Here is a 27,475-nt window from a genome sequence, read left to right as displayed (position 1 = left end):
ACCGCTGAACCCCGAGAAACCGACATGATAAGGGAAAACCTGTTCCAAAATACTATGTGCCCATGATATCCAAGATTCAATCTATCCTACAATTTTCTCCTTTACCCCCATCCCCCCTCCCCCTCCCTCTCCCTCTCCCGTTCAAGTCCTCGTCTGCCTCCAGACGTGCTGCACGCTCAAAATCCCGGCCGCCGTACCCAAGGCTCCGGTCGTAAACCCATCCAACAGCCCGCCGTTCTCCACACTCCAATGGATCGTCAATGGCGCCCAGCACAAATTGCTACTAATCTGCCTCCACCACTCGTGATCCTCGGCATCGGTCACACCCTTATAGTTATGCCGTAACATCCTAATCCTCCACAACCTACAAAAGTCCAACGCCACATGAGCCGCCCAAAACCTACAACTCCACGCCCAAAGTTTATTCTGCGTTGCGTTCGAATACCGTAGGATCTTATGTTGTGATAAATACGCAATATTCTCGAGGGATTGGTAGACAATGTTTACGCAGACTTGGGCGTAGGCTATCTGTCGGAGTTGTTGGTCTTTCGGAGGGGCTTCGTAGACTTGGGCGGCCCATTCGGCGATACCGAAGAGACCCCAGAGACGAGAGAAGATACGGAAGTCGGAAATTATACCGGATAGGGATCTCAGACGGACTTCCAAGGAACGGATTGCTGGGAAGGCGGGGAGCGGATGGGTTGTTGTGGCTTTTAGGAGGTCGACGCCGGCCGGTAAGGGACCGTTTACGCGTTCGAGGGCAGCGGTGATGGCCATCAGAGTGTACCCTGTCAGCATGAGGAGTTTGTCCGTGCCCGAGGTTGTGGAGAGGATTCTATGGGTAAACTGCCGTTAGCTTTTTCTTCTTTCGATGCTCTTTTTCCTTCCGGAATGTTCATAGCTGGTTTGTAGGTAACTGCCAAGGTAACTTTACCTGTTAATATGCGCCAGGTTATCGCGGCCCTTTCGGTGCTTGATTATGAATTGGAACCATCTTGACAGATGACCTGCGGTGGTCGGCCTCGGTCTCGTATAATTTGCGGCGCCGTAGGGTGCTATCGGTTTATACGTGCCTTCGGCATTGTTTTGGTTGCCGTAGGGGTCGGGTCCCTGCATGGGAACACCCTCGAAGCCGGGTCCGCCGTCCGCCATGTTGGAAGTCCTGGAGCTATCGAAGTATATGGCCTTTTCTTTGTTATAAGGATTTCATGCGCTCCGGAGCAGCATTGCAGATTGGTAACCTAACCGGTGAATATTGGAGTGCGATGGTGGTGATGACGGTGTATGGTCGAAGGGTGTGTAAGGCTTGGAGAAATATGAAGAGGCGCACGAACAACACAACGGACCTTTTGGGGGGCCCAGCAAGAGTGAACGTGAATGCCGTCGCCGTTCAGCCGAGGTCCAAAATTTTTTTAAAAAAAAAACGCTGACGGCTACAGGATAGGGCAGCTCGCAGGGAAGAAAGGGTTTAGGATAAGTTCGGGTTGAGATATGATTCTGCAGAGAATATACGGATGTTAGAGACTCCGAGAGATAGAAGGCTTTCTTCGAGTATTCCCTGGATCGAGCAGCTTGCAATGCAGGCGCTGCGAAGCAAAGCGAGCCCTTTGTAAGAATCATACCAGGCACATGCATATAATTCATCCCAACATCATGATATAATACACGATGACAAGTCCGCTCGATCGGTGCGGGAGTGGCTTTATCCCCACCCTTCAAGCCTGTCGTCCGTATTACCGTATTCTCGTCTTCCCGTCGTCCACGTTGAAACTAAGAGGGAAAGTGTTGACCAAACCGAACTGTTGCATATTCTGCGTTGCGTCGCGCATGATCACGTGATCTCCAACATCATTGGCAACACATCCCGAGCTCAAGGTTCGATCTTTTATCCCTTCAACCCCCAAAGCACCCCGCCGTCGATACGCATACACAACCCCCACAATGCGTGCCCCGACAGCATTGTGGGCGAGATTCGTCCCCTTACCCAAAGTCATCACCGCCGAATCTCTCGTCCTCACATTCCCCGAAAAACGAAAACGGAAAACGAAGGAACCCTTTCGTCGTGAGAAACCTGTTCAAGATGATGTAGGGGATATGTCCCGCGAAGCGAATCCGCTGGGGAGTCATATATACTTTTACACACATATTACGAGCAAGAGGGTTATTTACTCGCTTTATCAGAATTTATACGTACGTTCAATCGTCCCCTCCTCCCACGATCGGAACTAGAATATTGGAGACTGATGGGTCGAATATGATACAGAACAACAAAGCCATGAAACAAATAACCTTCATGGGTAAGAAATCCGTCCCGGAAGCCCTCCGTAAAGACCACTGGACCCCCTTCCTCACCGTCTCCTTCACAAACCCATCGACCGGTCTAAAAGCCTACCAACACCTCCGCGAACTCCGAAAGCTGCACGAAACCCAATGGGATATCGAACTAAAATCCAAAAAGATGAAGGAAAGGAGTAAGATCCTACAAGATCAGCGGGGGAACTCGATTGCGGATTTAGCAGCGATATGCAAGAGGGATGTCAAGGAGAATGAAAAGGTTAGGGTCAGGTGGATGAATATTTATGATGCCGAGTATGCGAAGGAATGGCCGGAGTGTGTGGTGCATGATGTGGAGACGCAGAAGGGGATTAGATTTCATGCTAGGAGGATGGGGAGGTTTGTGGCCGAGGCGAAGGAGGCGGGAGAGACACCACAGATTACAGCTAAGGAGGAAGTACCGCAGGTCGAAGAAGGTGTGAAAGCTGAAGCTCAGATTGAAGCGCCGAAGGTTGAGAATATGCCGGAAGTTAAACCTGAGGTCGTGCCGGAGGAACCGAAGAAATCGGGCTTCGCCTTCTGGCGGTAGAGTGGCGGAGTTTTGAAGGGGGAAGTTTCTCGGACGAGGACTCCTTCAAAAAATATTTTTGTGTACATTATATCCGCTACATCTGTATATATTCCCGGTCTGGCAATGACAGGTTGTTGATAAGACCCCATATACTTTTACGGGCATATCTCTAAAATATGCGATATGGCACCCTCACCACGAACAAAAAAACTAGAAGATATGATATCCATGGGCGCGTTCGAAGGTGTTACTGTGGTACAAAGATCCTGTATTGGTATTTTCGTATGATCATACGTGGGGAGTGCGTTCACCCGATCGGCCAATTTTGGTAGCCTTCCAATTCATGTTGGATTCTGGATCCTTGGGCTCGTCGAGACGAACGTAATGATACCCATATCAATAGACAACCGCTCTAATATTGACGGTATGGTATACTAGTACCTTGCACCTCCTGGACACATTGAATTGAACTAGCTTTAGCCGTAGCACTCAACATCAGTACAAATTTTCAAAACGTTTGCAAACATCATATCGAATCGATCGAGATGGCCGGTGGGGGTATTCCTCCACCCACAGAATTGGTCAATCCGGTAGTAACTTTTGAATATATCCGTAGCTACCCTGGCGCCATAATCTCCGGTCGTTAAGCCTCGTCTGCCGATGGTGAAATTTGAGAACAACGCCATATCTTTACAAAACTGTTATTCTCGAGTTACAAGGCGACATATCAGTAGCCCCGAGCCCGACCAAGACACGATATCTGCTTTTGAATCCTCGACACCCCAAGGTCCACCTGATTAAGGAACCGGGCATTGTCTCTCGAGCGGACGAGAGGACAGGCTTTTCAAAAAGGAGAGAGCCGGGTGCGTCTCTATGGCAGACGAAATGCTGACTTTCTTCATTCGGCACCTTAAGATTGGTCAGCTGCGTTCCTTCGTGTTAGTAAACCCACGGTCAAGGACCTCGTATTTTTATATATAGGCTTTCTATATTATATTATTTATGCATCTCTCAGTGGAACGAAATGAACCTGACCCCTTTGGGACAAAACAATAGACGGCGATGCAATTTGAGATGAGTCCGGTGCTTCTCAGTCACCCTACTATCCAATATCTCTATATTCAAAAAATATGCAGAAATGAGAAGTTACGAAACCGGACCAAGAGTGTATTTAGCATCGAACAGGTATTTAAGCAATGTGATAACTCCTCCAGACTTCAAGATGTTACACTCGCCTCTCCCGTCGAATATCAAGCGCCGGGAACTTACCTGTTTCTACACAACTCACTATCATTCTCACAGATACAGCGGCTTTATCTAACAGAGGTGGTCGACAAAGCGAGATCGGATGGTATCCTGTTATCCCTCGGTGGCATCGTGGAGATCAACGTCGTATACCGAATCGAACGCCCTCGGTGGAGGCGATAACACACCATGGAGGAACGCTTAAAGTATTATCTGTGCGTAGCGGTGGTAGGGAACGGGATCTCCCGGAAACCTGGTCTGCAGCAAATCTCACAGAATTGGGTTCCGAATGCCCGAACCTTGTGGAGCTCGGAATGTGCCAGTTATATTACGCCAAAGACCACAGGAACTTTATCAACCGCGATACAGTGCGAGTTGGAGGCCCGGGGGCAGCACTACATAAGTTAATGTACTTTATTACCACACCCATGGTTTTCCCAAGACATCTATTACGCAATCTCGAGCTACTTTACATTTCACTTCCCGATCCCCAAAATTATAATGACGACAGCTTCCGAAGAAACAGCCCAACCGACCTGCCGTTTAGCAAGCGTGTTTTGCGTGATATCGTGGAATGTCTTGATGGGTACGGATCCTGTGGCAAATACGCCGGTGGGCCTAGAAACTGAAGGTCGTCACACTTGGACTTGGGAAACCGGAGGTGAATGCTGGGTTTAATTTGGACCCCATGATCCTAAAAACAGCATATCCGTTCCCCACGGGTGAGATCATGACTTTGTCGCCATTTGATATGCGGATTATACAGCCAGGTGGAAGCTTTTAAGACGGTATCCGTTATTGATACCAACCGAAGGACTCCTCAATCTTAGGTTCATCTCTCATCTCAATTTCTCAAGTACCGATTCGAGCTGCTACGTAGGAGTCATATTTCTAGATGATTAGATTATGTTACCATTACGCGATTGCTTACAACGGAGTTACATATCAGTTGCTTAATCAAAAAAAAAAAAAAAAAAAAAAAAAAAAAAAAAAAAAAATTTAAACCGTTACTAGCTGGGAGTACGAGGCACCCTTTACACCCTTTAATTCGGTTTTTTGTGTATCCGCTAGGGTATTTTGAGTGCTGCAATTGTTGTAGCTATAAATTTATCATTACGAATTTAAACATATCAGAACATCATGAATCATGAATTGCACGCGCAATTCACTCTCATAACCAGCGCGCAATCGAAGACCTAAGTTTGTTGTAATATTTGTGTTGGCTATCGGTTATCCCCAGACTAAAATATTCCCGTCCCTGCATGCAAGGTTCGTCGAGTCGAGACATCTTCCATATCTTCGTCAGACTGATTCAGAGTAGGTAATCTCCAACTCCGTGAGTCACCAGACCCGGAATTTCTTTACCTTAAATTCAACAAGAATTCTCTCTGTTTTTTCCTTTCGATTCGACAATCCATTGCGACAAGTCTTTTTTTTGGGGGGTTTTGATTGTAAATTATTTTTTTTTCAGCGCGCGCTATCGATACAATACCGCAGTAATGCCGGTGATATCCTCACAACAGCTGATTGCTCTCCAGAGCGACAGCGAGTTCGTACGGAATGTAAGGATTGTATCGCTAAATATTAACTATTTCGCCATTACTAATCAAAGTATTACTTTTAGATTTGTATATTAGCTCACGTCGTAAGCATCTCCACCGCATAACTACTACCCCGCCATCCTATCTACCCCTCCATACATACCCGCACGCAAACCAAATATCCAAGTTACCCTCTATAACTCTCGGAATAACGGAGCTTAATTAGGACCACGGAAAAACTAGTCTTAGCGATTGTCTCCTCTCGTCAAATGGCATCATCAGCCCCAAACTCGCGGGCAAAGTCCGCTTCCTCGATTCCCGACCCGATGAACAAATCCGCGGTATCACGATGGAATCCTCCGCTATCTCGCTGTATTTTCAGAGTCTGAAACCGCCGGTACCACCGAGTACGGCACCTTCGTTACAGGATTACCTTGTCAATCTGATCGATTCACCCGGACATATTGATTTTTCGTCCGAAGTATCGACGGCATCGAGGTTGTGCGATGGAGCTTTGGTGTTAGTTGATGCGGTTGAGGGAGTGTGTTCGCAAACTGTGACGGTGTTGAGACAGACGTGGCTTGAGCATTTAAGGCCGGTTTTGGTGATTAATAAGATCGATAGGTTGATCACGGAGTGGAAGATGTCGCCGGCGGAGGCGAATGTGCATCTGGGGAAGTTGTTGGAGCAGGTTAATGCGGTTATGGGGAGTTTTTTTGCCGGTGAGAGGATGGAGGATGATTTAAAGTGGAGGGAGCTGATGGAGTTGCGACAGAAGCAGAAGGCGGCGAGGAGGGAGTCTGCGTCGAAAACGGTTGAAGAAGCGGAGGCGGAGAAGTTGGGGCTCGAAGATGGGTACGAAGAGAAGGATGATGAAGATTTATATTTCTCACCGGAGAAGTTTAATGTTATCTTTGCGAGCGCGATAGACGGTTGGGCGTTCACGGTCAAGGACTTTGCAGCGATTCACGAGAAGAAACTCGGAGTCAAGAGGGCGGTTCTGGAGAAGATATTATGGGGCGATTTCTATCTGGATCCGAAGACGAAGAGGGTGCTGAAAAAGAGGCACCTGAAGGGACGAAATCTGAAGCCCATGTTCGTGCAATTTGCACTCGACAATATTTGGGCAATCTACGACAATATTCTGAGGAAGGACCGGGATCAAGAGAAGGTCGAGAAGATCGTGCAAACTCTGGGGATTAAAGTGCTCCCCAGGGACTTGAAATCAAAGGATTCTCGGGCATTACTATCGACGATATTCACGCAATGGTTACCTTTGTCTCGAGCCGTTCTTGGGACCGTGGTCAGCCAGCTTCCGTCGCCGCCGGCCGCTCAGAAGCAGAGGGTAACGAATTTGACCGAAAACAGCCCCGGCGGAGCAGCACTGATCGCCCCCGAAATAAAGAACGCAATGGAGAATCTGAACGTAAAAGACGAAGCAATTGTCGCCTACGTCAGCAAGATGATATCAGTTCCCGAGAAAGATCTGCCGAGAAGCCAAAGGGAGAAATTAACGGCAGAGCAGCTACGAGAATTGGGACGTATCAGGCGACAGGAAATGGCGAGGGCGCTTGCGGCGGCAGCAGCTAGCGAGACTGCTTCGGTTGGTGGGGAGTCTGCAGCTGATTCCGAACTTGAGAAAGTCGTTATAGATATGGGTAACTCCAATATTGAAACTACGGATAGCAAAACTGCGGCGCCGGTGGACCCCGACAAGGAGAACCTTATAGGATTTGCGAGATTGTACAGCGGCACGATATCGGTCGGACAGACCCTTCACGTTCTAGGCCCGAAATACGACCCTCGACACCCAGATCAACATGTCTCGTCGATCACGGTTACGGATCTTTACCTAATGATGGGCAGGGAGCTTGTTCCGTTGGAAAAGGTACCCGCTGGCAATGTCTTTGGCATCGGTGGACTGGAAGGAAAAGTCCTAAAAAATGCAACGTTGTGTTCGACCATAGCCGGTGGAGTCAATCTTGCGAGCGTGGCCGGCATGGGGGCCGCTCCGATTGTCAGGGTTGCTTTGGAGCCAAAGAATCCAAGTCAATTACAACAGATGATCAAAGGTTTGACGCTCTTGGAACAGGCAGATCCTTGTATGGAGTACCTCGTTCAGTCGAATGGAGAGCATGTTATCTTGACGGCAGGAGAGTTGCATCTAGAGGTAAGGACAACATGTTCCATCGAGTCGCCAATTACTAAAGTCTTTCTCAGAGATGCTTGAAAGATCTTCGGGAACGGTTTGCAAAAATCGAAATCGAAGCATCCAAACCCATCGTGCCATACCGAGAGACTATATTGTCTGCGCCTGAAATGCCACCACCGAAGAATCAAAACTTGCCCCGAGGTACCATTGTCATAAGCACACCCGGCAAACATGTGACATTTAAATTGCGGGTACGACCGTTGCCCTCAAAAGCTATTGAATATTTGGGAAAAAATGTTGGGACTCTCAGGAAGTCCTTCGCTGAGAAACAAACCGAACGCGACGCGGATGACTTGATGTTGCTGACAGCTGGCGAAGAAGCAAAAGGTTGCCTTCCCATCGAAGAATTCGAGAAAGGCTTCCAGGCGGCGCTGATAGCCGGGGCAACAAAGGATACCAAAAATGTATGGACGGATATCGTCAGCAAGATATCCTCGTTCGGACCACGGAGAGCAGGGCCAAATGTTTTGATTGATAATGCCAACATACTGCGTAGGATACTACGGGAAGATGACGAGTCCGATTCGACTCGGAATGGCGGTAATGCGGACGAGAGCCACGAATCGACATCGTTACAGATCACAATCAAGGACTTTCGTGACAAGATCATAACAGCATTCCAGAATGCAACTTTTCAGGGACCGCTGTGCAACGAACCCATGCAGGGTGTTGCAGTTTTCCTGGACGAAGTGAAGGTCGAGATTGCGGACGAGGAAGTCGAGGCTCTGCGAATGAAGATAGGGCAACTGATCGGTGAAGTCATCACAGCCATGACATCTGCCATACGACAAGGCTTTCTGGACTGGTCACCCAGACTGTTATTGGCCATGTATTCGTGTGAAATTCAAGCATCCAGTAAGCACGAGACAACACATTTCTACATTGTCCCCTGGATCCCAAAGCGACAGGGATGTTTGTGCCCATGAGCCCTGGTATTTTGGCTAACTTTTGTGCGATTGCGACAATACGAATCGTAGGTGAGGTACTAGGCAAGGTCTACGGCGTCATCACGCGTCGACGCGGGCGCATAGTGGCTGAAGAAATGAAGGAGGGGACACCGTTTTACACGATAACTTCACTATTACCCGTGGTGGAGTCATTTGGGTTTGCAGATGAGATTAGGACGAAAACGTCGGGAGCGGCGTCACCGCAATTGATCTTTAGCGGGTTTGAAAATATCCTTGACGAGGATCCGTTTTGGGTCCCGCACACAGAGGATGAGCTTGAGGATTTGGGAGAGCTGGCGGATCGGGAGAACGTAGCGAAGAGATATATGGATGCCGTGAGGGTGAGGAAGGGGTTATTTGTGGCGAAGAAGATGCTGGCCGGTGCGGAGAAGCAGAGTACGAGGAAGAAGTGAAGTAAACACTATCGGATACTTACAATGCATACATACATATACAATACAAAACATATCACATTCGCGGAGCAAAAAAGAGTAGATGTCTGGGACGGAGAATCGGGTAGTTGCAACCAGTTGGTCCGGCAGGCGGCGGACCTGGAGCATGGCAGCTCCACTTTTGAGACCATGGGAGACGACAGAAAGACGTAAGTCCCAAGCAAGTAAGACAGAGACAGGTCTAGCTTCTGGAAGTGTGCAATTAAAACATAGATCGGGATCATGAGCTGCTGAAGTTAAACTGGGAGATTTAAGAGAGCGCGGTATGCCCTCGGTAAAAGGTCAGAGGCATGGAAGGAATACGGCGGCGCGGCGGTACCGACCGAGGTTCAAATTGAAAATTGCACTTCAATCCATCAGCCATCCATACCTGAGGGCTTCTTGTCAGAAGTGGTGGGGATCCGGACTTCCCTTATTTGTTTACGCTCGCATTGGCAGCCAATGAGAACCGGAGCCAGCCCAGTCAGAACTACAGCCAACCAGCCAGCCCAGGAAATGCATTGCAGAGGTTAACAGCGAGCGAGCGAGAACCTGAATCTGAACCTGACCGCACAAGCAGGGCGTCCCCCCAGCCTCCCTTCTTTCCTCTCAAGACCGTCGTTTCACACTCTCACTTTCCCTTCCCTTTCCCTTTTCCACCCTCCACCGCCGTCATCACATCTCATCCTATCCTCTCCACGATAACAAAATCACTCGCCTTGAGCTGAAGTCTTGACGATTTCACGCCCTCCTCGACCCCGCGATTTTTTACCTGCTAAAAAATCGCCTGCTCGAGTTCATTGTCGACCTTTCCGACGACAATCTTCTTGCTCCTGCTACAACGCGTCAACACACCTCTCTGACTTCTGGAGGGTTCCTGTCGCGCCGGGAAACTTTGTTAGATAATAGATATCCTTGGTCCGTAGCCTTTTTCTGCCGTATCCGACTCTTCCGTCCGAAACCTTTTGTCTTATTTTACCCCGAAACTTCAATCGGGTTTCTTGATACTTGCTTGCTCCGTCGAGAGTCGCTTTCAAGATCCATTGTCGCTGTCGGCGGCTTGGCCGATTTCAAACTACTATTGTTGTTTATACATCGCCAACAGTGAAACTAACCTGCGGTGTGAACGATTTACAGATTTAGGAAGAATATCAAATTAAATCGCCCATCATGCCTGTCAAAGGAAAGACCCCCGGGCAGACGTACATTCAGTCGTACCTGCACCTGCTCCAGACGAACCCTCTGTACGGAAACCCCCATCCATCCATCCAATATCCTCTCGATGACGATGCTAACAATGGATACCCGAATCGCACAGTCAGACGAAGATGGTTACGTCCGGTACCCTGTCTGCTCTCCAGGAACTTCTTGCATCGCTCATCGCCGGCGATAAGAAGCATGGCAGCTATCTGACCCCACGTGTGCCGATGATGGCCATCTACGGCGCCTTCATCTCGGCCCCGCTCGGTCACTTGCTCATTAATGTTCTCCAGCGCGCTTTCCGAAATCGCACTTCCACCCGTGCCAAGGTCCTCCAGATCTTGGTCAGCAACTTCATTGTTGCTCCGATCCAGAATGTTGTCTACCTTGCCAGCATGGCGATCATCGCCGGTGCCAGGAAGAAGGAGAACGTTAAGGCCATGGTCAGGACGGGTTTCTTCCCCGTCATGAAGGTCAGCTGGATCACCAGCCCGTTGGCTTTGGCCTTCGCTCAGAAGTTCTTGCCCGAGCACGCCTGGGGTATGTTATCCCAAAATGTCGTCATGAATCGGTCATTGGAACGCCGCTAACAAACCCATCGAATAGTTCCATTCTTCAACCTCATCGGTTTCATCATCGGAACCTATGTCAATGCTCTCACCAAGAAGAAAAGAATGGCCGCTCTCGAGAAGAAGAAGGTGAGTTGATCCCAAACCCCGAATCTATATAACTTGACGGGAAACCCCATTACCCTCAAGTGTAAACGGTCCATCTGACATATCTCTTCTTGAAATACAGAACTCCCAATATGGTAAGGAGCACCACAAGGACTCCTACTACTCCAAGGGCGACTACCGTTGAACCGCTCCCCTGTGGTTCAAAGTATAAAAAACGTCCTCGCTGTACACCTGCTCACTTCGTACCTCCAACTGGAAAAGAAAATGTGATCCCAAAGGCAACCCCCCGATGAGAATATCCTGCCCTTTTTTTATTCATGTTGGAAAAGAAAGCGGATATCTTTTTTTTTTTGTAACCCCTCCAGTGCCCTTACTGAATTTTGAAGCGCTTTTTTTTACCAATTCATCCCCCATGTGTTGATTACAAGAGTGTTTCAATGTCACATTTTACCCCTCCTCGAATTCGAAGGTGCAAGAGCAGCATTGGCCCGTTTTTGCCCCCCCCCCTCTTATGAACGTCTACATCTTGGTCTACCACTAATACCACACTTACTATACACACAAAAACACCCTTAGCTGGATTTTTTGGTCACGTTTTTTTTTTTTTCCCTTATATTGTCACGATGCGCAATGGTCTTTTTGTTTCGGAACAACAACAACCCCTACTACCCCTTTGGAATAATGTCATTTCTATTCTCTTCATGTATGTTTTACTGTTTCCAGCTGGATCTTAATGGGAAGCGCTTTTTTTTGGTACTTTTACCACCTACCTCTTTGTGCGAAATTTGTTTATCGAGCGGTGGATGGGGTTTTTATGGGAGGAAGAGATTGGCCCTTTTATTTTATTTTTGTGGTGTGAGTGATCAAATTGCTTGAAATAGAGATGCGTGTCCCTTTTCAACCTTTTAGCATTGAATCGCGATATCGATCGCTGCAAATTGATAGCAAATAGAAATGAGAAACCATACTTGCGAGTTACCGGCTTCCGGCATTCTCGAGATTTGACTTTTTTTTTTTTTTTTTTTTTTCAGGTCGGATAGCAGATCGGACGGCTAATAACCGCGTCTCTTCCAATGTTAAATATCCGTGTACCATAGAAGCTATCAATACCGATCTCAACTGTGTGTATATAATATTCCAAACGCCGTTTGCCGACGGTCGACCGTGAACGTATTTATTTCGACGGGTCGGGGCCGACTCCCGCGGGCCAGAGATTCATATGTATTTCGGACACCTCTGAGTGAATATCGTGCAAATTTCAGGGTGTGGTTTCGAATGAGGTTATACGTCGTTTAACTGTCTCTGTGTAACGAAACATCCGTCCCTTGCTTTGCTTTTCTTTTTTTTCCTACCTCCGTCCGGTGTTGTCGATGTTGTTGTCGATGCGGCTGTGCGGCAAAATTCCTAGATTGTTTCCTACCTACCCACGTGATCTCAAAATTGGAGGCGATTCCGAGACCGGTGCGCCAAATGTAGATGTTTATTCGGCGGTTCGATCGAGACCAGAATTAAGAGATTCGGTAAAGAATCGAGGTCGGTGGGAGGACTGGAAGTTTGGGTGGGTTTGGGGGTTGTCCGTCTTGCTCGAGACCCACTGTAGTCCGGTTAGTTAATTAGAACACGTCGGAAGGACTGGAAGATAGAGCGAACGCAAAAGACGGGACACTTTGCTTCCAAAAAAGATTGGCCGAATTTTTGTTTCCCATGGCTCCACGGAGGGAATAACTGAACCGGATAGCTACCAGTCAAGAGCTCTCCTATAGCTGGCCAAATCATCACACCTCTGAGAGGAATACCGTTTGTTAAACTTCGGTTTTTATATTCTTTTTTGAGATAGGTTCTTTATATGGTATCCCTCATGCCACTATCGTACAAATAAAAAATAATGTCGAACTCAGAAAAAGCCAAAATACAATTCGCCTGAAAATGTCCCAGAAGATAAACCGCCGCAAGTGATATCAACTTTGAAAGAAAGAAAGAAAGAAAGAAAGAAAGAAAGAAAAAAAAGAGTCATGAAATAATCGGTGAGCGGCGAGATCCGCTTTCCGCAAGAAGAAAAGACAAAAAAAATCATGATATCAAGGACTCCGTAATTTTCCCCCCTCCCGTACCCGAAGAAGCTGGAAAAGATAAGCACAAATCAAGAATAGAGATTAATGGGATATGCTTTTCGGGGGAAAGAAAAATCAAACGCCGGTTGGAACAATGTCATCAACGTAAAGAGAATAAACTGCAACGATGGACTGGGGAATCTGGAAAGCAAGATTGATGCGTGAAATGATGATGAAATCAGTAAACCCTTCCCATTTATTTGAATGTTAAAGTGAGAAAGTGCCGTGTGAAGTCGAGTCGAAAAAGGAAATCAGATGCTACGATGAAAGGTTGTATAAATATCTTTCAACTGCATTATTTCAAACGCGAGAAGCGAAAAAAAAAAAAAAAAAAAAAAAAAATGCAAAATTGATGAAAAGACGGGAAAAGACATGCTGTGTGTGTGTTCCCGGAGACCCAAAAGGAAAAATGACAAATGGAAAGGGATATGATGGTTTAGAAGTTGAGTCCACCAAGACCATGAAGCCATCGGCTCTCGAGAACTCGAGAGATGTCCCATCTGCGATGAACATTCATGTCGAGACATCCCTCAACAACCTCGATAAGCTCAGGACCGGCGCCCTTGGCTCGTAGAAGCTCTCTATCGTAGTCTCCCTTGGTGATCAGTTCTTGGAGAATAGCCGACATGCTGTGATGGAATGGAAGGGAACCGGTTGCCATTGTGTAGATGGTGACGCCGAGAGCCCACATGTCGACGTGAGCCTGAATGATAGGGACATCGGATCGGAGAAGCTCCGGAGCGGCATATTGGAGGGATCCGGTGATTGGAGATTCAGAGGTGGCGGCGATGGCGGTAGAAGATCCGGCCGGCCCGTGGCGCTTGATCGGTGGTCGGTTACGGTTGTTCTCAAAGTCGTCATCACTATCGCCATCTGGGTTAAAACTTGGGAGGAATTCGGCCATGCCAAAGTCGCAGAGAAGGAGATGGCCGGATGGATCCTCTTCGGTGTTAACGAGGATGTTTTCGAGTTTGACATCACGGTGGACAACTCTCATGTCCTGGTGAAGGTATCGGAGAGCAGATGCGATCTGATAGGTGTATTTGCGGACCAGATCGAGCTTCAATCCGCCTCTATTCTTCTTGACCAGGTCGAAGAGAGTGCCACCAATGTTGTAGCGGGTGATGCAGAAGAAAGCAAACGGGGTATCGTAGACACCCAAGAGGCCGAGGATATGTTGGTGAGCAAGGTGGCGCCAAAGATTGACTTCATGTTCGAATTCGGCCTGGATGGCATCGTTTTCCGTCTCCGAATCTCTAACTTTCTTCTTGACAATCTTGACAGCACGGACGACCTTCCTCCCCTGTTCGAGGGTGTGTGCTTCCTTAACGACGCTGTAGCCGCCAAATCCAATCGTCTTTCCAATGATGTAGTCGCCGATCGACTGGCCTTCATCGTCAGGTTGTGGCTTTCTGGTTTGCTTCCAGCCTCTGAGGAACTGCGAGGCTGGGGAGTTTGGAGTTGGACAGCAAGCTTTACGTTGGGCTCTAGTGGTCCTCGGCTTGTCGACAGAGAAGCTCTTGGACCTCTGAACGTTCCCGGAATTCATCCATGGCCAAGGAGAGGGCGTATGCTCGTCCTGTAAGGACGAGGGGCTTTGGGCACGATGATTCATCGGCGAGAGGTAGGAATCGATGGTATTCGGAGGTGTTTTGACTTCATCAAGAAGAGGTGATGCGGTGCTTGCTGATGTCAGAGATCCAATTCGATCCTTTTCATACAGTCTATCGCTCATCCCGTCAACACTATCCTCACGGATCGGCGACCCAACGGAAGACCCATATCCGCCCCTCGAGGACTGGCTGTCATCACCATCCTCGGATCTGGTATCATACAGATCAAAAGCCGGCCCTCGTCGCATTTCGGTCAAAGAAAACTTGCGAGAACCGTTTGGCGGGGAAGATCCGTAGATTTGTAAAGATATCGGGCTTTCCGCAATAGCACATTCCTCTTCCTCGTCGGCTTTAATCCTAGGTAGCGGCTGCTGCAAAGGCAGCGATTGTCCCGAATCGAGCCTGACATTCGGAGCGAAAGTTATCGACTTCCTCCTCACACCCATACCGTTCTTAGCACCGTTAACACCATTCCGCGACTCATCCTGGCCTGCCGACCGGCCAAACGCACCATGTACATTCACATCTGTCCTCGAAACTGTTGCACTACTCGTCGGTGTGACGGAAATCGGAGGGGTCGACGCATTTTCGGAAACCGGAGGAGTCGAAGAGATCCTCCTCTGCAGCGACTGAGCAGCAAGTCCCTCTGAAAGTCGTGATGTTTGAGGAGGAGTAGCTGGGGTTGCGATCTTGAGATTGTGGAATCGTCGCTGTCCGAGATCTACAGTATCCATTGGACGTAATTCGTCCTATTAATAGTGGGACAAACGGTGTGGTTTGGGGATGGCGAAATGGTAAGTTTATATATGGAACCCCGTGGTTTCCTTCGATGTGAGATTGAAAAAAAAAAAAAAAAAAAAGGTATTTTCTTCCCCCCCAGACGGTTGTCTTTTATCTTTTGGGGCGATGTTTCGTATCTAGTCAGCAGTCCAAGCGGAATAGAGTTTGACTCAATGGAAGAGTTTGTTGGTCAGCACCGTGGATCTGGGATATCAGCTGAGAGGCAGATCGCTTCTAGGCAAGGACGAACTGATAGTCGGAACGGCCGTTTCTGGAAATCGTCTGTGGGGGCGACAATGGAATCTGACGACAGAATGCCCTCGCTTCTTAGAGTTCGAAGAAAAAGGCGTATTGATATGTAAATTCGTATCCAAAGAAAGTTCGAAGTCCTCCTTTTGAGTTTGGTGTTTTATGCTTTTCGATAGTTTGGAGATGTTGAGACAGCGGGGAAGAGAGAAAACAGAGGATGGAAGATGGAAGATGGATATAATATATGCAATACTGGAAATCACAAAAAGGCGCCAAATGGTGGGGAGCCCTGCTGCTATTATACATACCAGGAGATTTGCCGACAACCTTAATGCAAAGACAGTGGAACACCACTCCGGCGAGCCTGTCTGCAAAACAAGCTGTGGGTTGACGATTATAGGTACCGGGTGTACACGAAAATGCCACGGAACAGAACTGCAGTGGTGTGCAGGGTTGGCAGGAGCTGCAGTGTGGGGGATATCCCTCCCTGGTCCCCTCTCGAAACCCTGGCCGCCCGATCGTGGGCTGCGGCGAGGGGGGTATCAGCTTCGTTGATTCATTTCCCACCGAACCGGCGATTTGGTAAGATCTCAACCTCCTCTCTTCAACGGGCAGAGGCCTGGTTCCCTTTCGTTCATCTTCTCATCTAATCCGAACTATACATGACCTGCTTTAGGGCACAAGATCGGGACTAGCTAATGAATATCACAAGGAAATTTTAGAAGCCACATTCTTCACCGCTAAGGAAAGAAATCTAATAGAATAAATAATTTTTTAGACTGCGGCGCCCCTACTTGCGCCGGAATAACCGTTTTTCGTACGTAAGATTTTTCCCTAGCCGTCGAGACCCAGACCAATCCATGTATGCCATTTGAAACGGGGAAACAGCAGAGTCGAGTTTGAACTATTGTTGTATGGCAGGAAATATCCCTGGCCCGGTTGCATCGTCGGAATAGAATTGAGGCTCGATCAACATGGCTGAAGAGTCCGTGGAGAAAACCTATTTCGGGATGACAACCACGCGTTCCTTTGAAATGGCGGCCTGCGTCACATTCAGAAGAGCAACAGCTAACTGGATCGCACTGGCAAATGTTCTTGAACAACGCTGCTCAGAAACAAGACTAGGCAAAAGGTGGGGAACGGCAAACCGTAGCCTGTCGGCCGCAAGGCTTAATGCAAAGGTCCTTCTTACCCCAGAAAGAACAGGTCAATCTGGGGTAAAGGCAGGAGGCTTACCGTCCAATCGCAGACCAAGGATTTTCCCTTGACGAAAGGATATCTTTTAGGGATGTCGTCTGACGTGAGGAATTTGCCGGTCCGGTATCTGAACCGTTCGGACTCACGATCATGGCATTGCGCACCCAGCGGGAACAGCCAAGATGTGGGGAAACAAAGCTCGTACCCGCACAATGAAGCGAAATGGAAAGAAGAAAAGAAAAAGCCCATCTTTTTTTGTTCCGCTTTCGATATTGTGCAGGTAGGATTTTTTTAGATGCTGCGTCGACGGTGGGAACGGATGACTCGAAACCGGGCAAAGTCGCCGTCTATTAGCCAACAGAAATGGTTGTTTGCACACCGGTCTGCCAACAAGAACACGGTCCATTCCACTAACCAAAACTTAAGGGCCGCTTCATCATATTTTCTCTCATTTGTTTCCCATGATATGCTGCATTACTGCCTTGATGCATTAGAAACATCGTCGTGCCAGGTTTGACACCAGCTTACCTTCGGCATACAGAAGGTCATAAATTCTTGGTATCGGGCGATTACGGAACCCAAAAGTCTCAGGCTGAAGACTTTCCCTTGTTGAACTGATCGATTCTGGCAGAGTCAGGCACGACCAGGCTTCTGGGCTTCAAACAAGCCTGAACGGACTTATTCTGCGGAGAAGCTTTGGATGCTTAGCATCCCGGGCTTCGGCACGCAGTAAAAAGGTAGGCTAAACGAAAAAGAAAGCAAACCCCGAGGAGAAAATACCAAATCAAGGAACTGGAAGAGCTCTTCCTACTTTGAAAAAAATTTTGGACAGGAAAATCTTGGGACCTCTCTTTTTTTTCTTTCTCATTCATTATCCACACCACCATCGATTGGATACGATGAATCTGGCCACTGGCCACTGGCGGTTACATATGCTTTCAGCCTGGATCAGAAGATCAGTTATCCCCATCTGAAGCAAAATTCTCAAACGGAGTGTGGCCGACAAGACACTTATGAATCTTCTGATGAAGCGAGGAGGAGGTAACGGCGGTTTGCCTGCGAGCTCGGATTTCGATGTCTTTTTTTCATATGACATCGTCGTGCTGCGTGTTTCGTCATACTGCATTGCCTGGAAATGCGGCAACTGGCGATTCGTGAGGCACAGTGCGGCAAATGGATTCTTTCTTGAAAGGGTTAACCATATCTATTCACCGACATTAACCTCACGATGTTTCCGTTGGGAATAGTATTCTATTTGCGATGGAGCTCGAGGTCATCACAACATCGCGGGGTGGTTGAATTTGCTAAGCTTTGTGACAATTTTATATTATGCATCTCGGTAATAGATCCGAGTATTCGAGTACCAAATAAAAATACACGATTCTTTCTCGTAAAGATAGCAAAACCTTATCGCACGTTTTTCTTTCATTCTTTTGGGAGGGTTGCGATTGGTTGGTGAAATTCTTTGGGTTTGAGGTTAGAGGGTGCGGCTAGTCGATGGAATTACGTAAATCAAGACCTCTTGGAAGCCAGGGAAGCGGACAGATGGGGTTTGGGATTCCATCACGATGGTTTTGGTTGTGAATCGAGTTTTGGCAGCTGTCTTGTTAAATTTATGAACGAAAGACTTCAAGCTATCTGGATGTCGTTTTATATGGGTTTAGGACAAGCTCCTGTTGGCATTCCAGGCGCGTATCGATATAAGCGTTCTTGAGGTAATACTGGCGAGCTCGCGGAGAACCTCATATCAATTCACAACTAACCTCCTTGCACGTATCAGCACAGATTTATGCCCTCCCTCAACCGATCCGCGTATATCCAACTTTATAAATGCACGCGTCTCCACGCCTCCAATTCAAGGGTAGACATTCGGCGTCGATCGAGTGATATATCTCACGACGATTAGAGGCTCATAAGCAACTACTTTTTTCAAACATTCATAACTGGTGCCGAAGCTTCAAGGCACATCCAGCGACAATCCGTGCCAACGGCAAATAGATACAGACGAATAACATTATGCATCAGGCGCGGCATTTCCCTCCATGACTGCCATGGTCTTGCCGGCGATATCGTCACGTATCCGTACGCGGATTCCGCAGATCTAGTTCGATGTGTTCGAACTACGATGTCGACCAAGGAAATACTTCTTCGAAACCCGTCATTGCTGAACCTGTGCTACGGCATACTACGAAGATTCTGGGGTAGAGCTTATAATATGCCTGGAATCTAGGTTCGTTTGTACCTCGGGACGTGTAATTGTTAAATTCGAGTTGACGGTTGCTATGACATTCCAATGGAAGAGTTTGGACCCTATTTATTTAGGGTAACTAGCTGGAAGGTGTCATGGTGGTGCCTAATCAAATCCAGCTACGGCCGTTAGGAGCTAGAAAGTCTTGGACCTAGCTAGATGATAGTGTGTCGACGGGTTTGGTCTGGTTACACGACAGGCTAACAGCAGAGTTCTGCTTATATAATTTGTAAATCTGGAACAGGTATCTACCCATGTACTTACCTAGGTACTTACGAAGTAAGTATGTACCCCTCCCGGTAGTACATGTGTGCGAAGCGTTATGTCGCTCCTATATCCGTCTATTTTTAAGATCTTAAGAGCATAGTATTGTGCATATTCGTATTCTTCTAGGCGGTAGAGCCTACCGTAAACATAGAAATGTTATGGATTATTCCCATCATACGATCGTATCGTAAACTCAAAAGTACCTACTTATCGAACCGAATCCCCTAATCAACCGTCTACCATGCGATTATCTCGCCACCACGGCAGGCGATTCCCGCAGCACAACATCTTAGACAGCTGCCTTTTCGAGACATGGCGGGATCATACTCGCTGGGGATTTAAGGTTATCCAGGGCCCTTTAGATCATGGTATTTACATCGATCATGGATTATAGGATCATGCTCGCTCCCAAGCTTTAGACCCTGTCTAGTCTTCTGTAGGCCTTGTCGTGTCGGCGAGGTAAGCTTGCATCCGAGGAAAGCTCGTGCTGAACTTGTTCCGATAAGTTAAGTCTGTAATTATACTATCGGGTCCCGATCGGGTCTGGTGTCCATGGAGTTGTAAAGTTGGGGTTTTCGTGTGCTTCCTCTGGGTTTCGACGTTGGATTTGTAACTTTCGAGAGTGATATCAATCCCTTCCCCCTTCAATTGCAATGGAGTTGTATTTCCAGTGACGCCAAACTAGCTTAGCTGTCTTGAAACCTTGTGAATATACGTCCCAGAGCGTTAAAAAGGGGACCCAGGCCCGCAGGCGCACGGAAACATCGATAGCGCATAACAATGACGTTTCTATGGAGAGCTTTCTAGCCGGAACTGAGTCTGATTGGAATTTTGACTCGGGCCTAGAACTTAGCTTAATCGGAACAGCTTGAAGTCAAGCGTCAAAAAGTTTTATTAATTTTTTTTGGTGAAGTGGCTGTTTATTCGGCGGATAGTACTTGCTGAGCCACATCTACTTACCTAAAAGGTCGTCTGTTGTTGGATAATATAATGAAGGCTGGGGTTGGTTCGCGTGCGCCGGCATGCAGAAAATACGGACAGCCATGCTGCCAAAATAGGAGACGTCTGCTTGCCTGCGAGTCTGATTCGTTCTTGTGGAGTCGGAGCGAAGTCTTGATTTCAGGATTGAACCTGGTCTCCCCCACCCAAATATAGTATGCGGGTGATCAACTAAATCGCTCGGGCTCTGTTATTGGGGTAATTAATATACTACGTAGTTCGATATCGTGATCGTGTGTGGAGAATGCTGGCGCATTCGATCGAGGGCTTGACTCGACGATTCGAGGTTTGAGCCCCCTCTCGAATCGACCTAGGCAAGGCGATTCTGATTCAGCAGAATTAATAGGTACTCGAATTCAAGGCTAGCCTCAGGTACGAAGTGAGTAAGTGAGCGTCGGAGGACCTGGCCTGTGCATTTGCATTTTTTTTATGCACAGCGATAGCACGGAGTAGCTGAGGTTTTAAGATCGGTTTTGCCCCTTTCGCGCGACTTCCGTCCGACCTCGCTCTGAATTCAAGACCATCTGGATATCCCTCCACCGGTCTGCTCCGTCTGTTATCGCATCGATATATCCTGACAAGCAAGAAAGGATAGAAAATTGTTCTGAACTGGCTTCCGGAAGCCTTAGCCACATAACATACTGCGGGTATTTTGGCATCTACGCCACCCGGATTGAAGAATCGACCCCCCCGGACTGGCCCAACTGTTTCCATTGGCTGGTCTGGGTCTTCAACCTCTTGTTTCAGCTTATTACGCAGGGTTTAGGGTGCCTAAGCACTGCCAGGGCAATCAGAAGAACAGCGATAGAAGGTACGAAGCCTCCTTTACGCTGCCAAAACAATCATAGCACAGCTGCACAGGCAGTTCATTCGTTCCTGTGTGCGGTACTGCCTTACCCCCACCATCACTGGACCATTACCCAACCTTCCTTTCTTCCTTCCTGGTGTCCTTCGGAAAAAATCTCATGACTTCCTATTTCTTCAATTATCAGGCACCGGTTTAACGTGTTTTTTTGGACAGTCGAGTCGTTAACGTGGTTGGTTTTAATATTGGCAGCATCGCGGTGATATTAATTACAAGCAGTATCCGGGCATCACCATTTTGCTTCTTTCAAAACGACCACTCCGATCACCCGTCAAATCCAGCAATCACCAGCAATTAGACGACCGCATCATTTTTGCGCGATTCCTCTCGGCTCTCTGACAGAAAAAAAAAAAATCCAACGTCATCCCCCTTTTTTAAAACCGTTTGTTAGCTAGCCGCCCAAGGGCTCGGACAGGTTCACACAAACCGTTGGTGCTTCTGTTTGTGGCATTGCATCTACCTATCCTCCATCCAGGAGGGCGTACATACGCATACAAAAATATCCTAGCTCCAATTGGAACAGTTACACACAGACATTACTCTTGCACTACGGACCTCCTCAACAATGCCTGGACTGACGCTCGCCATCAATCGTTGTCTCTAACCAGGTCCCTCACGTCGGGACTTCCATCGTATCATTTCCATCGCTCTTACGACCTGGCAAGGCTCTTGTTATCCTTTCTTACGTCAAAATCGCCAGGATCTCTTTCTCAGTTATTGGAATCCCTCGACTATCGATTTCAGAACCCCGAAGGGTTCGCTCGTCCCTTGTTTTCGGTATTACGTCCATCCATCTGGTCAGTAAGGTACCTGCATTGCCGAAACAGCTTTTTTCCTAATTCCCAATACTCTTAGTCAAGAGGCATGCCTCGACCTCAGATCGTCAGAGCTGGTAGGTGCAAAACCAAGCTGATATCTTCAAACCCCTCCATTTGTCGCACAAGCCCGTCAACCCTAGTTGTCCCCATTGTTTCTCTTCTTTTTTCCTTCAGCCAGCTCTTTTTTAGTCGTTTGAGAGGACTTTTAGGGCGCCCTTCGGCTGGATGATGCTTATTCTGTGAGAGAATGGGTGGTGTGGCTGTCCTCGTCTCGAAATTGGCTGTCCCCTTTTTTCTAGCACTGGCCAAGAGAGTTGTCCTGAAACGACAGACCCTTATTTCCGCAAACGTGGTTCAGCTTTTCTCGATCTTTTCATTATCCATATTTTACATTCCTCGGCCCCTTCGATAGACCACTGTCGTTTTGTTGTTTCTTCAAATTTTTATTTTATTTTGTTTCCCTTCTCATCTATCGTATTTCTAAATTTGGGTGGATTTGGAAAAAAAAAAAAACTTTTTTTGTTTTTTTTCCTTCTCTTGTTGTTGAGGTCTGAGGGCCTGGGCACTGCACTTCGCCGCTACATACCCATTTACTACTATCGTTGTTTGGATCCCGACTGACATCGCTCGTTTCTCTTCTTTTCCCATTGTTCTTCACAGATACGATCGATCTCCAACACGACCAAGACCATTCGTCGGCCAAGGATCATTCGTCAAACGGGGTCGCGACAAAGGCAGGCTCCATTGCACCCTCGCAGACGAACGCGCTCATGAACGTTGCTCGGGAGCAAATTCATGATCAGCACGACTTGATGACGGTCACCAGCAGAATCAACGGGGGGGACTCGAATGGGGAGCCGTACATCCCGGACTCGATAAGCCCTTACAATCACGACCTTCACTATGCAAATGGTCATGATGACGATACGAACGATGAGGACGAACTGGATGAGGATATGTTGGACAGGATGTCCTCAAGTCCGTCAATCTCGGACGAGGATATAGATTTCGAATTTGTCTACGCGCTACATACTTTTATCGCTACCGTCGAAGGCCAGGCGAACGCTACGAAAGGCGATACCATGGTTCTGCTCGATGATTCGAATTCGTATTGGTGGCTGGTCCGTGTTGTGAAGGACTCCTCGATTGGTACGCAACCCCGTGTATCGGCATATCTTCAGGGAAGTTGTTTACTGATACTCGACCGAAATAGGTTATCTTCCTGCCGAACATATCGAAACCCCATCCGAAAGGCTAGCCCGGTTGAACAAACATCGGAATGTAGATGTACGAATGTTCTCGCGATATCCCGAATTTCCAGCGCCCGCTAATGTCGTGATTTAATCTATTTTTAGTTGTCTACACCGATGCTTGGTGACAATCAAGAGAAATCCAAAAATCTCCTCAAGAAGGCGATTCGCAGACGAGCTGCAAAAACAGTCCAGTTCGCACCTCCAACGTATGTCGAAGCTTCGGATTACGATTATAGCTCGGACGAGGAAGATGCAGAAGGCGAATACTACAGCAACGATGACGAGGGTGCGGCCATGGACGAGGATACCGCGCAGGCCGACTCGAAATCAACCAACGGATCGGCTTTTGAAGAGGATGAGATAACACTGGTCGATGCGCCGGATACAGTTGAGAAGCCGAAGGCGCTAGAGGAAAAACCAAAGGACAAGAAGGACGAAAAGCCGCAGCAGCCTGCCTCCAAGCCATCGACCAAGTCAGAAGGTCGGGGTAGCGACGAAATCTTCGACTCGAAGGGTAAATTAGAATCGCCTGCGCCTAACACCAACCAAGCTAATGACCCTGCTATAGTCGAAGGAAGCTCAGAACCGAAGCCCAAACCCGCTCCGCTCAGGAATACAGATTCTGTATTGTTTGGCGACCCGGACTCGGAACCTAGGCGTATTACCCTAACACCCAAACTTGCCCGGGACGACGACATCACCTCTCCTCCTGGAGTAGTACCGGTGAAGCCGAAAACATCGTTCGATCGAATTGGGAAGAGGGAGGAAGCGTTGTCGCCGCCACCTACCAGCGGCAAGAACGAGAAAATCAAGAAGGAGAAGAAATCGATATTGGGGAGCCTGTTCAAGAAGCGGAAGAACAACTCCAAGGATGAGGAGATTGAGGAATTTTTGCACTCGAACGAGAAGAAGTCAAACGAGTCGCTTCGAGATGACTCGAGTCCAGGCCGACCTGGTAGTAGCAGAGGCGGAAACTCCTTCGAGCAATCATCTCCACAGCTTCAACAGCAGCAAAATGCTCGCGCACAACAGCAGCAGCAGAACGAGAAGCTGCTTCAAAACCCATCGCAGCAGCAACCCAAGAAGGGACCAGAAATTGGCTCAAAACTCGTAAACACACCAATCCGGAAGATAGAGTCAGTTAGAGAGGTGGACGAAGAGGAAGAGGAGCAACCGTTTGGAATGAGATTTGCCACACGGATTCTTCCCATGGACAAGCAGCAATCCACAGTTATTCCCGCACCTGCAGAAATGGTTTCTAAACAGGAGCAGGAGACGATTGCGTCAGCTCCAACAGCACAGCAGACTACGGCCGTGGAGTCATCTCCTGTTTCGATTCAAACTTCCGTACCGACCACGGAAGAACCTACACCGGTGATCACACAAACGGATGCAGTGGATGGAAGAGCTGATGGGTATTACTCGGACACTCCTGATGATCTCACCCCGCATGAACTACCCTCGCTTATACCTGACAATGGTAGTGGATCCGAGGATAACAATCCTCACGAAACTTCTCCGACTGAGGCTACATACCCCGATACGCCTGTTGCTCAACCCGGCTCTCCTGGAGAGCTCGCATGGTCCGAAGCCGCCCTCAGAACCTATCTAGACGACGATAACCAGGACATCAGGGACTTCTTGGTTGTAGTTAGACATCGAACCGAAGTTTCGACCGTCAAATCGCATCCGCAGATTACTCCCTTGTTTGCAGATGCCAACTCGAAACTTCAAGACATGAATATGGTGAGTGGTACCTTTCATCATATAATTACTCGCGCGTTGTTCTAATTTAGCCACCCTTAGCGCCTCGATTCGATCCTTGAACGGTACATGAAGTCGCGACGGTAGACACGCCGCCCTCCTAAACTTACCCTTCATACCAGGCATTCCGAACCGAAGTTCTCTAAAACAACAAAGCTTCCGTTTTCCCCGCGTACCCCGCAGAGATACCGCTCGCTCGTTGTCTTCAAAAAATCATCTCGATTATTGATATGATTCTCTCCTTATAAACAAACACCGACCCCTTTTGACCCCACAGGGCCCCTAGGGCTTGTCGAACAGTCGAAGCCCAGATTCCTTTTTATATACACAAAAAATATTCTATTCGTAATTTCCCTACATCTTTCTCTCACTATTTCCTTGGGAGTCGCTTCGGCCGGGTCGATTGCAATATGGGACCATCTCGCTGGCGTTTTTGGCAATGTTATCTATCCCGTTCGTGTTTTTTTTTTTTTTAAAGTTCTTTCTGCTTTTCTTGTGTCGTCCGTTTTCCCCTTATACCTCTGTATACTAGCATCATGACTTACGATCTGCCTCGCTCTCTGCACTTTACTTTGTTGACCGAAAATTTCCCATTTTTTCTTGTTTCTTTTCCTTCTTCCCTTTGTCTTCTCTGGTACGGAGTCATTGCGGGCTTTCTCACGGCACCTTCGTATGCTATAGCGGCGGTGCCTTCTCTAGTGTCCTTTTTTTTGGCTCTTTTCTTTTCATTAATTTTCTAAATCTTGGATACCCTGACCTTCCCTCGAACCCTTTTTTATCGTCTTGCAAATTGCTTTTATTTTATTTTATTTACAAATATATGTACATGCATGCGTACTTACCCCGGTCCCCTTTTTGCCTTCAACTCCGAATTGTATTAATAACATACAATTACCATAAAAGAATCGCGATTTTCTTCTTTTAATTATTTTCTTTTTATAAGACGATCGTTCTTAGAATTGCCGTCTGGCATTAGCGATATATGCTTTCCACGGTAATCTCCATTCTCTACGTTGTAACGAGGCGTCAAAGACGTCAAAGTCAACCTTTTCCAGACGGCCTAAGTATAACGAGGTTGGTACCTGAATAGAAATGTTAGTCGGTATGAGTATTTATCCCCACCGCCCTTTAAATGATATTTGCTAACATACCGCAGGCAAAAATGTCGTAAACACCGGCCCCTTACCCTCTTCACCGGCTCTCTTCAACATCTCCCTAGCAGTGATCATATGATCATTTGCTCTTGTTGCGATCTCAAACACAGCGTCTTTCAACCCTGAAGCGCCGCCTCCATGTCTAATGACATCTTCCTGACGAAGGCCGTGTTTAGCACATACATCCACCGGTAACAAAACTGCTGCGTGTGTACTATTCGGCCCAGGGGCAGCCATCAACGGAGTACCCCTCAGCACGGCGGTTATACCAGACGCCTTCCCGATATGCGACGCCACATGGTCCAGATCCGTCGATTTGTAGTTCAATGCCTCAAGCGACAGATAATGCAACGACGAATAAGTAGCCTCGGAGTATGTCTCCAATGCATCCAGCGTGGTATATGACTGATTCGCCAAATACTGTTCTCTCGCACCGATAACTTTTATCCAGAACGACTTTGTGAATTGGATTCCGTCTTCATGAAGAACCTTCGAGAGGAGCAATGCGACAGGCTCTTGAGGTGGATGGCCATTGTATGTTTTTTCGATCACATCGCGCCAGAATTGCATTCGCATACGGCCGACGGTGAGGTTTGAGACTTGATCTGCTATTCGGGCTATGTCGACGTTGAAGGCGCGGATGACGAGGTGAGCGTCTCGGAGGGGTGGTGGGGTGAAGGTTGAGAGGATGTAGGATGGGTAGTCGTGGGTTCTGAGCTGGCGGAAGAACTTCTATAAGCTTCGTGTGTTATGAAATTATTTTTATTTTATTTTGATAGCCTCACCTGAGAAGTTCACGACAGTAGGATCGGACTGCTTCGAGATTGGCACCCGTGGGAGCATGGTGATGGGTGTGTATCGAATGGTTACGGATTGATGGGTGTGTAATCGGCATCGATATCTCGGAGCGGCCAATCGGCCGGACCGGTTGTCGTCGTAGTAATATCCGGACCGCAGACATTGTCGATTGAAGCTACCCCGGTGTAACCTATGTTGCCTTGGGATCGCCGCGGCGGGGAGTTGAAGATAGACGTTGACGGTTTATAAACGAACATCTTT

General features: G+C 47.9%; 8 protein-coding genes across 8 annotated transcripts; 4 read left to right on the top strand and 4 right to left on the bottom strand.

Moving 5' to 3' along the window:
- Positions 1-141: 141 nt before the first annotated feature.
- Positions 142-1,152, bottom strand: DFL_008582 (uncharacterized protein; the record flags this gene model as incomplete). Its single annotated transcript, XM_067638334.1, has 2 exons — positions 142-835; positions 935-1,152. The coding sequence occupies 2 exons, from the start codon at positions 1,150-1,152 to the stop codon at positions 142-144; spliced, it is 912 nt and encodes a 303-aa protein (XP_067486232.1).
- Positions 1,153-1,941: 789 nt separating this feature from the next.
- On the top strand, positions 1,942-2,863 carry DFL_008581 (mitochondrial 54S ribosomal protein mL67; the record flags this gene model as incomplete). The annotated part of the gene is made up of 2 exons (XM_067638333.1): positions 1,942-2,190; positions 2,264-2,863. 2 exons carry the CDS (start codon positions 1,942-1,944, stop codon positions 2,861-2,863), a joined length of 849 nt encoding a protein of 282 aa, XP_067486231.1.
- Positions 2,864-5,589: 2,726 nt separating this feature from the next.
- On the top strand, positions 5,590-10,381 carry DFL_008580 (uncharacterized protein; the record flags this gene model as incomplete). Its single annotated transcript, XM_067638332.1, has 7 exons — positions 5,590-5,652; positions 5,715-5,735; positions 5,858-7,801; positions 7,852-8,698; positions 8,821-9,186; positions 10,131-10,139; positions 10,359-10,381. The coding sequence occupies 7 exons, from the start codon at positions 5,590-5,592 to the stop codon at positions 10,379-10,381; spliced, it is 3,273 nt and encodes a 1,090-aa protein (XP_067486230.1).
- Positions 10,382-10,391: 10 nt separating this feature from the next.
- Positions 10,392-11,282, top strand: DFL_008579 (uncharacterized protein; the record flags this gene model as incomplete). Its single annotated transcript, XM_067638330.1, has 4 exons — positions 10,392-10,465; positions 10,540-10,961; positions 11,028-11,119; positions 11,220-11,282. The coding sequence occupies 4 exons, from the start codon at positions 10,392-10,394 to the stop codon at positions 11,280-11,282; spliced, it is 651 nt and encodes a 216-aa protein (XP_067486229.1).
- Positions 11,283-12,578: 1,296 nt separating this feature from the next.
- Positions 12,579-12,874, bottom strand: DFL_008578 (uncharacterized protein; the record flags this gene model as incomplete). Its single annotated transcript, XM_067638329.1, has 2 exons — positions 12,579-12,692; positions 12,749-12,874. 2 exons carry the CDS (start codon positions 12,872-12,874, stop codon positions 12,579-12,581), a joined length of 240 nt encoding a protein of 79 aa, XP_067486228.1.
- A 771-nt stretch (positions 12,875-13,645) lies between these two features.
- On the bottom strand, positions 13,646-15,556 carry DFL_008577 (uncharacterized protein; the record flags this gene model as incomplete). The annotated part of the gene is made up of 1 exon (XM_067638328.1): positions 13,646-15,556. One exon carries the CDS (start codon positions 15,554-15,556, stop codon positions 13,646-13,648), a length of 1,911 nt encoding a protein of 636 aa, XP_067486227.1.
- A 6,735-nt stretch (positions 15,557-22,291) lies between these two features.
- On the top strand, positions 22,292-25,349 carry DFL_008576 (uncharacterized protein; the record flags this gene model as incomplete). Its single annotated transcript, XM_067638327.1, has 7 exons — positions 22,292-22,319; positions 22,906-23,394; positions 23,459-23,532; positions 23,601-24,012; positions 24,067-24,913; positions 24,983-25,244; positions 25,305-25,349. The coding sequence occupies 7 exons, from the start codon at positions 22,292-22,294 to the stop codon at positions 25,347-25,349; spliced, it is 2,157 nt and encodes a 718-aa protein (XP_067486226.1).
- Positions 25,350-26,215: 866 nt separating this feature from the next.
- On the bottom strand, positions 26,216-27,377 carry DFL_008575 (uncharacterized protein; the record flags this gene model as incomplete). Its single annotated transcript, XM_067638326.1, has 3 exons — positions 26,216-26,344; positions 26,414-27,128; positions 27,202-27,377. The coding sequence occupies 3 exons, from the start codon at positions 27,375-27,377 to the stop codon at positions 26,216-26,218; spliced, it is 1,020 nt and encodes a 339-aa protein (XP_067486225.1).
- Between the last annotated feature and the right edge of the window lie 98 nt (positions 27,378-27,475).

This window comes from Arthrobotrys flagrans, assembly GCF_004000055.1.
Source record: "Arthrobotrys flagrans strain CBS H-5679 chromosome Unknown unitig_1, whole genome shotgun sequence".
Classification (NCBI taxonomy): Eukaryota; Fungi; Ascomycota; class Orbiliomycetes; order Orbiliales; family Orbiliaceae; genus Arthrobotrys; species Arthrobotrys flagrans.
Note: the sequence above shows the minus strand (reverse complement) of the source record. Positions and strands in the feature narration are given on the sequence as shown.